This window comes from Metarhizium robertsii, assembly GCF_000187425.2.
Source record: "Metarhizium robertsii ARSEF 23 chromosome Unknown MAA_Scf_2, whole genome shotgun sequence".
Lineage (NCBI taxonomy): Eukaryota > Fungi > Ascomycota > Sordariomycetes > Hypocreales > Clavicipitaceae > Metarhizium > Metarhizium robertsii.
In genome coordinates this window covers 282,343-298,323 of record NW_011942160.1, presented here as the reverse complement: position 1 = coordinate 298,323, position 15,981 = coordinate 282,343, and the positions used below count along the sequence as shown (strand labels likewise).

The 15,981-nt window shown below is 50.9% G+C and overlaps 2 protein-coding genes across 2 annotated transcripts; one reads left to right on the top strand and one right to left on the bottom strand.

Annotated features, from left to right (window-relative positions):
• Positions 1-483: 483 nt before the first annotated feature.
• On the bottom strand, positions 484-2,033 carry MAA_07066 (Isocitrate/isopropylmalate dehydrogenase; the record flags this gene model as incomplete). Its single annotated transcript, XM_007825064.2, has 5 exons — positions 484-722; positions 857-1,577; positions 1,689-1,751; positions 1,880-1,900; positions 1,983-2,033. The coding sequence occupies 5 exons, from the start codon at positions 2,031-2,033 to the stop codon at positions 484-486; spliced, it is 1,095 nt and encodes a 364-aa protein (XP_007823255.2).
• A 6,831-nt stretch (positions 2,034-8,864) lies between these two features.
• Positions 8,865-10,822, top strand: MAA_07065 (uncharacterized protein; the record flags this gene model as incomplete). Its single annotated transcript, XM_007825063.2, has 2 exons — positions 8,865-10,409; positions 10,475-10,822. 2 exons carry the CDS (start codon positions 8,865-8,867, stop codon positions 10,820-10,822), a joined length of 1,893 nt encoding a protein of 630 aa, XP_007823254.2.
• Positions 10,823-15,981: the final 5,159 nt, after the last annotated feature.

The window sequence follows — 15,981 nt, the reverse complement described above, 5'->3', positions numbered from 1 at the left end:
CCCCTAAAACGAAAAAAGAAGTCATCACTGCTGGCTAAGCCAGCGACAGCATTACATACATACATATGCACCACAGGCAGGGTTGACGTCAAAACATTGCACAGGGTTTCCGTCCACATGTCGCTCATTCTGGAACGACGGATCGCCATCCTATTGACGCATGATACACTTATAATTATCCTTCAGGCATCCCAAGTCGCGCGCTAGTGCCCGTTTGGCAGGTTTTTTTTTTTTTTTTGAGTGTGTCTTGTTCATTCTCGGCATTGCCTACGTTCCTCTTTTGTTCCATCTATCCATCCATTCATCACCCGGGGCCCTTCCCCGGTTCCTTGTGAAGTTGTGCCTGATGACGCCGCTTTTTCTCCAGCCACGACAATTTCCAAATCCTCGTTCCTCCTTCTCCCTCCTGTACAGTATGGTTTGTATCTTCTTTGCGTCCCCCAAACGAATGAAATCACTTCATATCCCCTGCCACAGTACACTCTACGGCCTGGTCAAGATGGCCGCTAGTTGCTTAGCCACCTCGTCACCGACTTCCTTGGTGCCGGCGTTGCCGCCCATGTCTTTCGTCCTGAGTCCTCCGTCAATGGCAGCCTTGACAGCAGCCTCGACAGCCTTGGCTTCCTCGGGTAAGTTTAACGAATATCTCAGCATCATGGCAACCGACAATATGGTACCAAGGGGGTTTACAATGCCTTTGCCAGAGATATCGGGGGCGGAACCTGGGAGAAACAAGATCATACTTAGCAAATCGTACATAATCACCACTCCATGATTGGCATTTTGGTGTAATTGTCATCCGCTATCGTGAAACTGAGATCGACAATATAGGTATAAGGGGTGGAGGTACACCTACCGTGAATAGGCTCGTAGATGCCATTGCATTTACCCTTGCCGTCTGGAATACCACTCAAGCTTGCGCTGGGCAAAAGTCCAATGCTGCCGGGAATGACACTAGCCTCGTCACTAATGATATCACCAAAGAGATTGCTAGTGACAACAACCCCGTTTAAGCCCCGGGGGTTCTTGATAAGAATCATAGCGGCACTGTCAATCAGCTGATGCTCAACCTTGAGATCGGGAAACTCCCTCTCAAAGGTTTCAGTCATGACCTTTCGCCACAGGCGGCTGGTAGCCAGTACGTTGGCCTTGTCAAGAGACCAGACCGTCTTGTCTCCGCGGCCACGGGCGAGGAACCCGGCCAGATGCGCCACACGCTCAATTTCTGGACGTGAGTAGGGTTCCGAATCCCACGCAGTGCCTGATCCATCATCTTCTTTACGATCACCAAAATAGATACCACCGGTCAACTCACGGACAATAACGAAATCGGTTCCTCGGCATATTTCAGCCTTGAGGGGTGACGAATCGACGAGAGCCTCAGAGGCGAAGAAGCAAGGTCGTAAGTTTCCGTATGTTCCCATTTCCTTACGAAGCTTCAGTAGGCCTTGCTCCGGTCGAACGGCACCGGTGCCCCATTTAGGACCACCAATTGCACCAAGCAGAACGGCGTCGGCTGAGTTGGCTGCATTAAGAGCTTCATCAGTCAACGGGGTGCCTGTGGTGTCGATGGAACACTAAGCAAGGTCAAGGGGGTGAGTGTGTCAGCACTATTACTTGGACTCCATTTCGTGCTCATAATAGAACCGCAGGACGAGGGAGGGACCTTCACGGTGTGTGGGACTTACACCTCCCAGCAAATGCTCTTTGAGCACAAATTTGCCAACGCTCGGTCTGTGTTGCTCAATCGCCTGGAGAATCTTTACAAGACAACAGCATTGAAGCGTTCACGTTAGCTTGACGGCCTTGAGACGCCTACTTTATTGCCAAGAAACACCAGATGAGATTCCTTGTCATAAGTGGGAATGAAACACTTTACCTTGACGCCTTCGGCAACGACCTGCCCCGACCATCTCCTGTTAGCTGACAAAAAGTTCTCATTGGAGATTCGGGCTTCTGGGTGGAAGCACAACTCAACGTACCTCGGGACCACAATGGTCGCCGGCAAATACCACAATGTTATGCTCTGCCATCTTTCGGGATTTAGTAGCTAGGCCCCAATTGCACTTTTGTCGCGCTTCAAGAACTGGCTTTGTTGATGGAGGAATGATGGATGTCTGGTTTGTTGTTGCGGGCCGCCCGAGTCGCCGATAGGTGCTGCCCCTCCCCCACCAATCCGAGATCGGAGGTTAACATATTCCGTACGATTGACCGACGAAGATAGCGGAACCCGTCCACCCTCAACCACGTTTGTTTGCTCGTGTTGACCGTCACGTCTCACATAACGATGGACAAACACGCCGCACTCACTGCAGTCAAGTGATGCAATTGTGCGCCCAGAGCAACAGGGCGCCACACCCGTTAGCCGGCGACGTGACCACTCGTAATTGACCAGGTTCTGAAGTTCGCACAAACATCGCCAGTATCAAAAGTTTGTCCTACAAAACACAGACCCCATCCCGCGGGCATGCCCCTCTTGACTCTCGAAGACTACTACTGAAAACGTTGTCGCTACTCGGGCAACAAAACAGAGGCGTCGACAGAGCACGATCCCCCCCCCCCCCCCCAAATTAGTTAGGACAGCCCTGGTCTATATCAATTTAGCCCTTAATTACCTACCTAGGTAGGTAGATTACTTTTCCAAGTAGTTCCGATGCCTGCTTGGGTCGCAAGTCAAAACGCAGTGACAGACTGGAATATGTTGCGTTTTGTCCTCGCTCTCGCCCTTTGAACCCATTGTTCCCCTCCCCAACTGATCCGTACTCCATATGTACAATTGCTGAAGTGTCTTATGGAGGCGCCATTGGCTCTTGGTCTATGTCTGAGGTTTTGATTATCGTATTCAAGGGTCTTTTGCTAGCGCCACGTGGTGGTAAACAGTTTTGGCGTCTCGCGCATCTCAACGGGAACACCTGCCTCATACATGTGCTGTCGTCCAACCCAATTCCAAATCTGACAGCAGGGTAGCTGCTCCGACCTTGCCCACATGGCAAGGCAGGTCGCTTCCCGATCGTGCCACGCGTGACCAAGGCTCTCGTTTTCGGCTGCACTCTAGGACACGCCTACGTACGCAAACTGTTGGCGCTGATGAATCAACAGCCCTGTTTCTGGTCTCTGTCGCCACGTACAGCCGTAATCAGTTCATGTCATCGAAAGCCAAGACATGTTGACGCCGCTCTCAGCACTGGGCAATCATTGGATCTCCGGCACTTGCACGAGAGGCTTTATTCGCCCTGGGCCCTCCAGCCTTGGACACCACACGTTTGATCCACTCGGAAGAGGCGGTAAGCTCCGGCTGGAGCCACGTCGTTGTGGGGACGACGTTAGTACTCGCTAAGGTTCTTGCTCCAGGGTGACATATTATCGTAGGATGTACATTTGGTACGGAGTACGGAGTACTGTGTACAGTAGTGTATTGCACCTCCCAGGCCACTGAAGGAGTACTCCGGACACACGCCTGTCGTTGTGCATCGCGGGTCCAGGATCGTCAAGATTCCCGTTGGTGCTATGAAGGGTGTTTCGTGCAGAATCAGGTCACTCCTGAGTCATGACCGCACCCGTTCTGATTCATCTTTCCCTGGATAATTACCTCTTTAGTGCTGTGGGCTTGTGATTCCATTGCCTTGTCCTTGTCAAATCTTGCTCTGTGGCTCTGGATCGTGATATCAACAGTGATTGTTTTGATCCTAGTTCTCTCCTGACACTGAACTGGCCCACAGTTGTTCACGATGTGCAGGTTGTTGCGGTTCGCCGAAAGTTGTGGTCGCTTGCTATCTCCCGGTCCGAGGAGAGGGCGAAGAAGATGCGCCGCGGAGGGGGCTGACCTTCCAATAGAACCATGTATTAATGGTATGGAACCACGGGTGGCAAGACAGTTGGGTGGGTACATGAATCAGACCAAACTCTAATACATGAGTTTAATGATTGTGAAGGTACGTACTCCGTATTTTGCATCAAGCCTCGTGCCTCCCGATAGGCGATGATGGCTCAAACGATTTCGTTTGTGAATCTCTGCAAGAAATAATCTTATCCCCGAGTCCCCGCCAACCAGGTGGCTGGATGAAACTGGTACAACTTGGCGCGCATGGTCGGGATCCCGACCTTGTTTTTCGTTCAGCATTTGGAGCTTGGTTCTTGTGGAATAACACAGTAGGCCTCATGCAATCAGCCGCGCAACATCGAGGTGTATGCGTGCCAATGGCCTGCCAGCGGTTAGAAGAGTTTCCGGAAATTGGATAGACGAGATACATAAGTGATCCGAGCAATGATGGTGCTTCACGACGGCGTAGCCGCTAGGCAAGAATGACAGTGATAGCGCCAAACCATGTCGTTGGAGTAAACCGTCATGATTGGTGGCGGCACTTGGGTCGTTGGCCCCTGATCGATAGCATCCACTGATGCGTAAGATCCACAATGGAACATCAGAACCTGCGCATCTCATAACATCTATGGAGGACGGAGTACATGATAATTCTTAGTATCCAAGAATGGACCTCGGCCTTCTGCAAGGTCACCGTCACCCATGATCAAACTTGTATGTACTCGGTGATTGTATGTAGAATAGGTGCTCGGTAGCTGCATTATCGGTTCTTGATGGCGGGTTCTGGCAAACCTAGCCAAAACGCATGCGTGTCCCATGGACAGTCCTGGGTGCTTGTCTGTTGTTCTTTTAATATAAAAAGAGTGGACTGATGGTTTGACGAGTAGAATGGACTCATGACCCTTGTTCTGCTCCGCAGCAGTCCCGAGTGCGCGAAGCTCTTGTGTCGTAAGAGTTAGGGTTCTCCTTGTCGTCGATCGGAATGGGTGCAAAGAGAACCGTCGGCTGTTGAATGGCTGGACGGCTGGAGGATGGAGAGTTTTGGAGGAACGTTGAATAAAGACGACAGTTTCACAGTGACCGTTGTCAGCGTATGAAGGCATCAAATCAGAGGTTAAGGTGGGGCGACGCTGCAAGAATCGGGAAACCTTGGCCGTACCTGCCTTACTGGCGGTAGTCTTGTCCTCTCATAGGGCAGGATGACTGTGGCGCTCCGGGAGAATCTAACCGCAAGGCATGCCAAAATACTATTAGCATGGCACTGCACATGCTCGAGCAAACTCCCGGGTAACTTTCGACGCAGAGATACAATGATACAACACTTGCAGTCGCTTGGAAGCAGGCGTACAATTACGGAGTCGAGAGCAGCGGTATAAGTGGGTAGCCACCATAGACTAGTACTTCAAGTGCAACGCTGAGCCACGTAACTACGTACTCTGACACTTAGAAATCAAGCTGCCAAGTAAACGATGGCTCGCCATTCAATAGCCGACATCGAATGCTACTACTACTCCGTGCTCCTGGCCCTGTTCTAAAATTTGACCTCGAGCCCTTGACCAGCCGACCTGGCGGGCATTTCCAGCCTCCTTGGCGCCACGATCCGTATCAGATGGCGCACATTTGAGCACTCCAGGGAACATGCCCACTGCCATGGAAGCTTGGCGCGCCAAAGTAGGCACTTCAACTACCTACCTAGGTAGGCACTACGTGGACATTGGGGCCAACTGCATTCTAGTGGCTTAGAAGTTGTCGATGGTAGCGCAAGTGGGAAGGAGCGGAACACCGGGAAGGAAGTTGGGAAGGAAGAGGGGTGGAAGGTGAGTGGAAGATGAGTGGAAGACGAGTGGAAGGGAGTTAACGGGCTGGTTCCGCTCAGCCTCATTGGCCGCACTACTTGTCAGAGAAACCGCACACCCCTAGAGCCGCCCACGCCTCTTCCCCCAAGGTGCGCAGTTCCGGAGTCATCGACCAGCCATCGACCCAGTCCGCCAGTCCGCCAGTCCGCCAGGCCATCAAACCATCAAACCATCAAACCCCGGCTCAGATGCGCAAGTTGTCGTCTCACATCTCAAGGACTAGGACATTGGACTTCTTCGCACAGGGTGAGGTTGTTTTATTGTGTACGGAATAGTGTGTACTAATCATGGCAACTCAAAGCTGTACATTTGGGCCTTTGCAGAGGCCTGGAAGAACAGCCAGCCCAAACCTTCAAGGTCCCGACATTGAGTGCCCGAGTTCTGTACGAAGTGAGCCAGTATTCGATATTCATGTTCGTATTGCAGATTGCAGAGCTTTCGCGTATGCGACCATCTCCAAAGTGAAGTTGAAGCATGTGGGTAGGTACAAACGCAAGTACCAGTCATTTTGGGCGTACGGAGTAGTCCAGTCACATCGGCACCAAGGTCCCTAGGTCGCCAGGCCTCAAGGTCGCGTCGCATGCGGCAGGCCAGAGTATTCGTATAGTATACTTAAAAGGGGTGTCTCCTCTGGTGATGAAGCATGTACCCAGTACCCAAGGACATGACCACATGCGCTGCCCAGCTGCTCGTGTGTACAATATGGAGTGCTACCAGGTACCGACGACAATAGCCGACAGTTGGGGCACTTGCCATTCAGGCCCCGATGAGACTTCGGCAGCCGACACAAGTCAGTCGACCTCTTTGCTAGACTTTCTGCCTCTTGACAACGGCCGCCTGCGAATTTCAAGTTGAGACTTGGTAGGAGCTAATTTGCACTCTGCAACACCCTCGCCGTCTTTCTCGTCCGACGTCCGGCTTCCACCAGCCGCGATTGCTCGACAATTGCCTGCAACGCCAGCGAAAAGTCACAGCTGCCGCACCTTGAAGCTGAAACTTGGAACCTGGAACCTTGCCCGTCTCCATTGATTCTCGACTCCGTATCGCTTGGGTCCCCAGCAACCCCAGCAGCCCCAGCGAGCCCCTCGACAACCACACAACATTGAGCCGAATACTAGACATCCAGCCAGCCAGAACCGCCGCGAAGGCCAGGCTCTCCCTACCCAAATAGCGAGGCTAATGTGCGTGGTAAACCGGGCAGATTGGCAGACTCACACAAGCACAGACGCACCAATCATTTGCCGTAGCCCTGCGCGCACGTCTGGCTGGTTACTTCCTGGCCCAGAAACAGTTGGTGACGGACAAAGTACATACTAATGATGAGCCCAAATCGTCATGTTGACCCAAGTTTTCTGAGTCCACTAGGCCCGAAAGTTGGCTCGCAACCTTAACAGGCCAGGCTTCTTTGTCAAACCGACTCCTTCTACGGCTTCCACGGCTCCCACGTGTCTCTCCCACGCCTCCCACCGGAGCCGCCCCCCATGCCTCTCATACCTCGATATGCATCGTATGGAGTACAGGTGGTTTTATCTTACGCCTCTGCTCTAGCTGCTTTTTACGATTTCCCACCCATCTGACACTTTCTCACACGCCTTGTTCTCCCTCGGGCTCTGGCCTGGCCCATGCCCACGGACGGCAGCTCGACTGCTTGAAGCTGTCCTAGTCTAACCCAAAACCAAACCCCCGGTCTACAGATCTTGATGGAATGGTGACGCCGGCTACCTCACTACCGCGTTCCGTGCCTGACCTTGTAAGCCTGATGGAGCCATACATAATCCTCAAGTGGATGTGAGCTGGGTCGAGCAGGATATGGGGTTCCTGGGACCTGGGATCTTGGACCTGGGCACCGCCTGGACAACCTCCGAGTTGCCCAGCTCTGACTGAGCCTGTCCACGCACTCCCGGAGACACGTAGAATGGGGCCAGTATGGATGGATTAGGGACGACGGAAGTTTATGGTATCGACAGACGCCTCACATGTATGAAGTACACCCGCACACACACTTCGGCTCCATGCTCCTCTACCTGCTCCAGTGTGCGTGAGTTTTATATTGAGTATGTATTGTATGTGTGCCCCTACTATACATACATACAATCGAGTACACACACACGCACACGCACTCCAGTCTGGGGCGCCCGCTGCTATACCCAGTTATCGGAATCATACTCCCACACACCTCTCGACTCTGTCTTCTTCCTGTCCTCCACATCGTGCCTCGTCTTAATGAAAACCGCACTCCCCCATGGACCCATAAACCCATGGTACCTTTCGATTTGCTTAGTCGTGTGCAACTAACTGCTCAGTCACCCCAGTCCTTTCCGTCTTGCGCAAGCCTCAAAGGGCCCATACATTATTCATTTGTCTCTTGCCAAGTTCCGGGCCGAGTGTAGCATCGCTAATCTGTGTACAAACACACTCTCTTGTCCCAGTTCCTCCTCTATTACACAAAAGGAGCTGGCCCTCTTTCTGCTCCCTCTCCAACCATCATCGCTCTTTCACTGTCACTAGACAATACAAAGTCGTTAACCGACCGGCTCAACATACACCACAATCTTTACCTACAATACAGTCATTGACCCGCGGTGGCTCTTTCCAACCAATTTCAGAGATAGTCCTGCTCTTGCCTTTGTACACCAGGCGTCTGCGTTCAACACTCCTTCCTCGGCAGCTTACATGCTCTCTCCCACTCGCATCCGCTTACATAGTACGACTAGCTCTCGAAATCAACATCACAATCGTTATACACGTCCAATCTTTTGCCAAGTATGTTCATGCCATCAACTCAATACACGTGCATCTCTGCTGTGTCCAGATGTACTAGTCCAGCATCATCTGGTCCAGACTTGTGCCTGAACCTGCGCGTTTACTGACTTGGGCCTTCAGGCGCGAATCGCCCCAACATTTGTTCAGGCAGATTGACCTTAAAACTACTCCTTGCCTTTTCCCTGTACACTCTGACTACTTTTCTTTGCCATTGCCAGTCTCATGGTAAAAGCGCACTGTTCCGACAAGAAATATTGTCTCTTTCAGAGCTTCGAAATCGTTGTGGAACAACTCCAACCTACTACCCGTCGTGCGAGCAGACAGTTTTGTGCTAGTATTCGGCATTAGCTCGCCTTCTTCATCTCGTTTTCTTGCTTCTTTACTCGCAAATTGATTGCTCAGAGTTGGAAATGAGCACCAACGCCATGCCTGGGAACGACGGGATGCTTCCCGGAGGAACGATGTGGATGTCGCCGCCAACATCCGAGCCGCGTAAACGACCAGCAGCGATATACACGAATATTGCTTACACATCCGGTGATGAGATGAACCCTATTTCTGCTTGGAGCGGCATGCACATACAACAAGTCACCGATCCATCGACGTCGCGGTCATCACCTATTACTCAGGAAATGCTTCCTCTGGCAATGTCAGGCCACGGTGAGTCTCTAGCCAATTCGCTTGCCACTATTTGCCGCCACAATCCTAATGAAAATACTTCAGACGAATGGAATCAGCCGTCGTGCGGCGAAGTCATCGACTTTCATGCCCTGGATTCCGAAGGAGCTATTGGCCAAGCATACACCACCGATGAAGCTGTACCCATAATCGACTTACGATATTCAAACCAGTCCCAAGAAGCAGCAAATCTGAACATGGAAGATGGTATAAAACAAAGGAGGCTATCAAACTCTTCGTTGACGGTCTCAACTTCTGAACCAATGTCTGACATCCCATCTTCGTATGAGGACTATCCTGCTGGCTTGTCGGAAGCTCCCTCTTATGCCTCGGATTACCTTTCGACTGCCTCAAATCGAACATCGCTCATGTCTTCCATACAATTATCGCCAGTGGCTTCGCCTCGAGCCACTCCCCAGAGCCGACCGGAGCAGGTCAGAACCCAAAGTCGCGGCCGAGCCTCGCCATCTCCGAGACCAAGCGTGCGGTCCGCGCCGTACACCCTCGAGACATCAAAGAACCAGCGGTGGTCTACTGGATCATATGCCCCGACGCAAAACCGCCGACAATCTCCCATGATATTTCACGGTGCCCAGGACGGATACGCCACAAATCAACGCATGTCACTTCAAAACTATCCACCGCTGATGCCGGCGCAGTCGTTCCATGCAGGGGGCATACAAGGCCATCCTCCACACCAACCGCCATTTGTTGTGTCTGGGCAGCCAATGTTTGCGAGACACGGTATGATACCACCAGCTCACATGCCACATCAGGGCATGTTTGAGCAACCGCCGCCACTGCCATCGCACGGTATTTTCAAGATGCTACAGAGCAACGGAGATCCCCACATGCTACATGGTCACTATACAGATCTATCGGATCCTCCTGATTTGTTTGGTCCTCTAGCAGAGGAGCAAGTTCCCCCGCCTGAAGAAGACATGAATCATTCGGACCCTAACATGATTCCCTATGAGCAAGACTTGCGATTTGATGGTGATCTCTACACTCCTAGGTGGGTTCGGGGCCATGGAAACAAGCGTGAGGGCTGGTGTGGTATCTGCAAACCAGGCAGATGGCTAGTTCTTAAGAACTCTGCTTTCTGGTATGACAAGTCTTTCACGCACGGTATTAGTGCTGCTACAGGCCATCCATTCGAGGAGCCCTTGGACACACGACGAATGGACGGAAACCCAGATGTGTGGGAAGGGCTGTGTACATCATGCAATGACTGGGTCCCCTTGGTCAGTAGCAAGAAGAAGGGCACAACGTGGTTTCGACATGCCTACAAGGTTAGTTATGAACATTGCCTGGAATACTCAAAACCCAACAACTGCTAATTACATTTTGATAATAGTGCCACACTCATCAGAAGGTCAAGGATATGCCAAAGAGACGCCGAGAGATGGGTAGCAGCAGTAGAAAACTGGCTGCTCAAACCCCGAAAACCAAGTTAGATGCAACGGTCCAGCAACCAATGACTCCTCAGTCGGTCACGACGCCAGTATCGGGCCTTCATACACCATGTTCTGTGCCGCCGCTAATGCCTCAACTTCATCTCCAAGTGCTGCATCATCAGCAACAAATGCCGCCACACACAGAACCTCCCGCGTCAGTTTCAGGGCCCGACTCCATGTGTCTATCTGGAGGACCTCCCCCTATTTCGATGCCACCGTCGACGTCAACCATGGGAAATATGATCTAATCCATGATCTCGGGGCATCCTCCGCGCAACCTTCCCTTGCATCGACCAGGGCCTTCTTTCTTTTTCTTATTCGCTTTACATTCCGCGTTCCTCTCACGACAACTAGAATTGTACTTTGCCGATTTTGAATGCATGTTTGATTGACGAACTATGAAGGAGAGCATGAGGATACGATATCGATATTTTATCATAAAACTACACTGAAAACACATGATTGGGAAGCCTGCTTTGATCTTTTTTTTTTACTCTTGTTAACCTGGATGATATTTTGGAATGGGTATGGAACTTATAGAGCGGGGATTAAACGGTTTGGGTTGGGTAAAGAGTTTTTTTTTACACGGGATTGGAGTGAATTTGGGAAGGGGTACACGGTTTTGTTTTGGGTCAGGAGACTGAAGAATTACCCTCGTGGTTTTGGTTATATCCATATTTTTTACTGTGGTCCTTGTTCACTTTTTTTTTTTACTTTTCTTCATTAGTGTATATCCTTTGTTGATGTATATTTTCATTTGTACTTCTTGCAACTATGCAATGTAACTGTCTCTACATTGGACGTTTGTTTTATTAACCCACTGTACACCGTTCCTGTGAGCACACAACACAGTCTTGGTCACAGGTCACGGGTCAATAAGATTGGAGCCTCCCTTTGCTATACTCACGCAGCTTTTTTTCCTTTTTCCTTTTGTTTTGGCGAATCCCGGGCCTGGTACATGCCCAAGTTGCTCGTGGAAGCTGGGCTCCCTGAGAAACTGATTATCTTTCGCGTTAGTTCTATCATGGCAACATGACGGCATGCCCCATTGGGAGGAGACCTCCTCCTTGTTGCTAGCACTAGTCATAGCTCTGTATGTCACCTCGTCGGTATATCCGTAGTGTGTACAAGATGAAGAAGATTTGGAGCAGTATTCTTGGTCAGCGTGTCATGGAGGTGCCTGCCCGGATGAGATGAGGGCCTTGTATCAATCCACTGCGACGACAATGTTTCCGTAGTTGACAGAAGCATGCAATTACGTCCCCCGACTACGATCAAACAGCCCCCCCCTGGATATCCGGCGTCAAGGCCCTTGTCATTCCGTTGGCTGGTTGTTTGTTAGTCTTACCAGCACAAATCGTCAATTCATTTACACAAAGCACACGGAGGACAGGGGGGTACCGATCAAGGCCGTGATTCCGATACTAGCGTCAAGTTATTCGCCTTTGGGCCGGGAGATTCATATGTACAGTGGGATTTTGGGTGCTCGTTTCAGCGCTCTGGCGTCATGTGTATTAGGTTTGGAGCGGTCTTGGATTCATCTCCGACGGGACTCTCCATGTCCAGTACGATATTGGCGTAGGAGCAGGTTAAAGTTTGAGAACCGTGTGGCCGTCCGCGTCCCGATTCTCGGGCATGTCCGTTGTTCCCTGGCTTGTGGCTTGTTCTAGGCGTCTGCCCACGCTGTCGGTTTTGAACCTTAAAATGTCTGGTGCAACAGGAGTTGGCGGCGGGGATATAGTGAGCGGCTGCAGTTGTCTGTGATGTTGGCGATCTGTCCAGTTGAAGATGTCGGGTATGGGCTCTTTTTCTCTCTCCTTTTATCCTTTCAAATTGGATGTTTGGGCTGGGCGTTGGTGCGGATTGAGCCACGATGCTGTTCTGCATGTGCCCACTGCGTAAAGTAGGCAGTATTTGGGGATTTGGGAGCCTGCCTTGATGGGCCTAGGTCGCGCGTACTCGGTAGCTTGATATGAATTTCATCGGAAGTAGGAAATGCGCGATTCACGAGGCGGGAACCCAGACTGGCCTCCATCAAACACGAGCAGTGTGTAGTCGTTGGGCTTGAGACCTCTCTGTGGCGACATTGAACATCAGACCATTTGACGACTGGAGCTCCTTCCTCCAGAGGGCCGGCTCATGAGTGAAAATCGTGGCGCTTGGTGTGTTTCATGGCCGTCATTTTGCTCTCTGTTCTAAGTTCGTGCCAAGCTGGGATTATGGTGAAACGAGAGCCAATCATGCTTCGTGAACCCCCCTCCATATGCGACGGATGAAAACAGTCTAGGCAAGCCTCATCGAATCGAGTCCAACCACACGGGCCACGGAGTCTAGTTTTCACCGTTAACGTATGTACATACATTACATACATTGTTTTCAGCCTGTCCCTGGAGAAGTTTCGACAGTTTTAACTTCAACGTCATGTGCGCTTTTACCCTTGCAGCAGCCACTGCCACAGACAAAGAAAGTCGAGAACCGACAGCCAACCAATAGTAGCAAGACGTGTAGGTCTCGACTAGAAGGCGCCTTATGGATGAATTCTGGCGATATTGAGAAGTAATCGTACTTGCGACCCTGTGTATTGCCAGGTCAAGTTCGCTGCCAGTCACCACTCGGTAGATTTTTTTTTTTTTGTCCCCATGGCCAACACGGCGTGCGCCACCACAATTCGTTCCTGGTCCTTGATATTGTGTGATGGCGGTTTTTCGTCATCACCCCTCAATTTTCAGCTGTGGTTGGACAAAATGGGCAGCACCAAAATCCGTTCTAGTCTGGCGGGCGCAGGTCCTCAATCAGACGGGCAATTTACTAGTCGACGCCGAGCCCGAAATTCAGCTCCTTGGGCGCTCCGGGTATGAAGACCATCCTGGCTAGGGCGGTTTATGCGAAGAAGTGTCCGGTCGCCCGATATGTGGCGGCTGATGCCTGCTGAGATGACAACCTGGGAAGGTGGGCCGGAATTATCCAAGTTGTGTCCAAGGTCGGATTGATGCGGCCATCATTATTGGTAACCAAAAAACCTGCATTACAATATCAATGCCATTGCGAGGCAGGAACTAATCGACGAGAACTGAAAATTCCGCTCGTCAAATCATCTGGCACCATGCCGATCCAGGGACCAGATTTCAGATGCAGCAACCCCGCGGCCTCGGTGCCTCGACCTCGAGTCCGATGGCTAGCCAACAGATGTCTGCTATCTAGGACATGATGCCAGAAGCCCTGACATTCGCAAGCGCCGAGAGTTGACTTGCATTTCGCATCCCTCAAGTTGAGACATGTGCTATGCGCATGTCTCATCAGTAGTCCAGAGTTGCGACTAGCTGCCGCTCGTGGGAGCTTTGCTGTTCCAGATCGCCATGAGCTTTCAAAAAATGTCTCTGCCAATGGGCAAAGTCCGTAGATACTGGCACAAACGGGGTTGGCAAATGACTGCAGCAGATGGGCCGTGTCATGCTGGTCTGTGGCCAGTACAGTGTCGACCCTGCGTGTGGCAGAAATTCCGCTTGCTCGATCACCACGGGGTTTGTATCTAGTATAGAAATACTATTGTCGAGTCGATGTCTTTTAGAGGTATGAAGGATATGAGCGTCAAATGGGCTCGGCGCTAATCGAGATCGGGACGAGGGATGGTGGCTTGTGCTTACTTCCTGTTTAAGCAAAAACCCACCTTCCAAAATGAATTGGACCCGCAATCCCCACGGATTGATCATGTACAGTATGTACGCATGTACTCCGTACAACGGAGTACTACGTAGAAGTTACTGCCCACAAGGCGGCGGCAAGATGCGGTTTTCTGGCCAGAATAGATCAGAAAATCAGGAGCGACCCCTTCCGCTGCTGAAGAAACGTGAATCACCGTAACATTTTCCCATCAGGTACTTGATACATCCAAGGACTCGTCTGTGCAGGTTTGATGTCTGCATTGAATGTCTTATGCTGCAAATTGATTCGAGTCGAGTTGTGCACCAGGGCAGAAATATAGTGGGGGAACTTGTTCTTTCATGTAAAGTATAAAGACATAATTGACTTTTAAGGATAAGAAAGCACTAATTGGCAGATACACATGATACAGTGAGAGGCAAAAAGTATTGAACCAGGTCAAATCTCTGGCTGCCACGCTTTATACTACTAGTATGATATGTGAGAGTATATTGGCGTATACTTCCTGGCGGCAAGTATATTCTGCCATAGACTGTAAAGCAAGACTCAAGGCACAAGTGCTGAATTGGATTTCCCATTGCTCAACCGTGGTCTGGTCTGACGGTTGGTTTGACCTCAAGTTTGGAGGCCGGCTCGAGGCAAACCAAGTGGTCTGAAGACGAGGACTGAGCGACGAATTGTATGGAATGCCGCCCCTGAGAAGAGTAAGTGTGGTGTCAAAAGTCAGCACACGCTCAGCTTTCAAAGAATTATAAAAGCATAGATAACCACACAATAAACAACTTTCCTAGGGCAGAGGATTGCAAACGTTGCCCCAACAATGAAGGCCCTTTCTGTGCTGCATGCACAGTCTGTCATCCACAGAGATCGAGCCCAGCTGAATAGGGAGAGGCCAAACAGTTGTCAGGGGACTGTGAAATGAAAGATATTTGAAAGGGTGAGATTCGATGCATACTGCACATTGGCCGCCGAGCCGCAATTTCGTGGATGACAGCTGACATGGAAAGAAGGACACGTTGGGGTTGCACCTGCCTCAAGATGTCTGTTGGAGAAATGCAGGGCTGCCCATGTTGAGCCAAAAGTAAGTGTGCAGAATGTCTGATGCTGAATTTTTTGGTCTCTGTGGCCGACCGACAAAACCAAAATTCACCCTCGGCAACCTGGCTGGACTTCCACCACGATTGATTGATTGTCCTCAAGCATCACAGTGCCCAAGGTCCAACAAACGTTGCCCAGAGTGCCTCGAGGACCCGACACTTAGTCCCGTGGTAACAGAGCGTGATGGAACGAGACTTGCCATGGGGAGACAAACATGGAAATACCTGGCGGTGCAGATTCTCCCTACTTACTCGGTACGCAGGTAATCCGAAAATGCAACTAAGAGCAAACCAAACATGACCCAATGCTTGCTGAGGGAGACAAGACACGGTTGAGCTGAGATGCAGCCACAGGCGCAGCACAGAAGAGTTATGGTCCGCACCAGAACGAGGCACCTTATCCCTGCAGACCTTGGTGGAACGTCGTGCCTTGTGCCTGGTGAGTCTCCGCCCGTCTCTTGAGCAACTCGAAAAAAAAAAAGTGAGAAGCTGATTGTCTCTCCCTGGAATTTGCTGCAGAAGGGCGGGCCAGCCAGCGATGTCTTCACAGAATCCCATATGGGAACCCCGACGGAGTCGGCCGGCCATCTTTTTTTTTTTTTTTTTTTTTTTGTAACAGCTCAGTCAAAGGCCAGGCAGGATCGAGATTT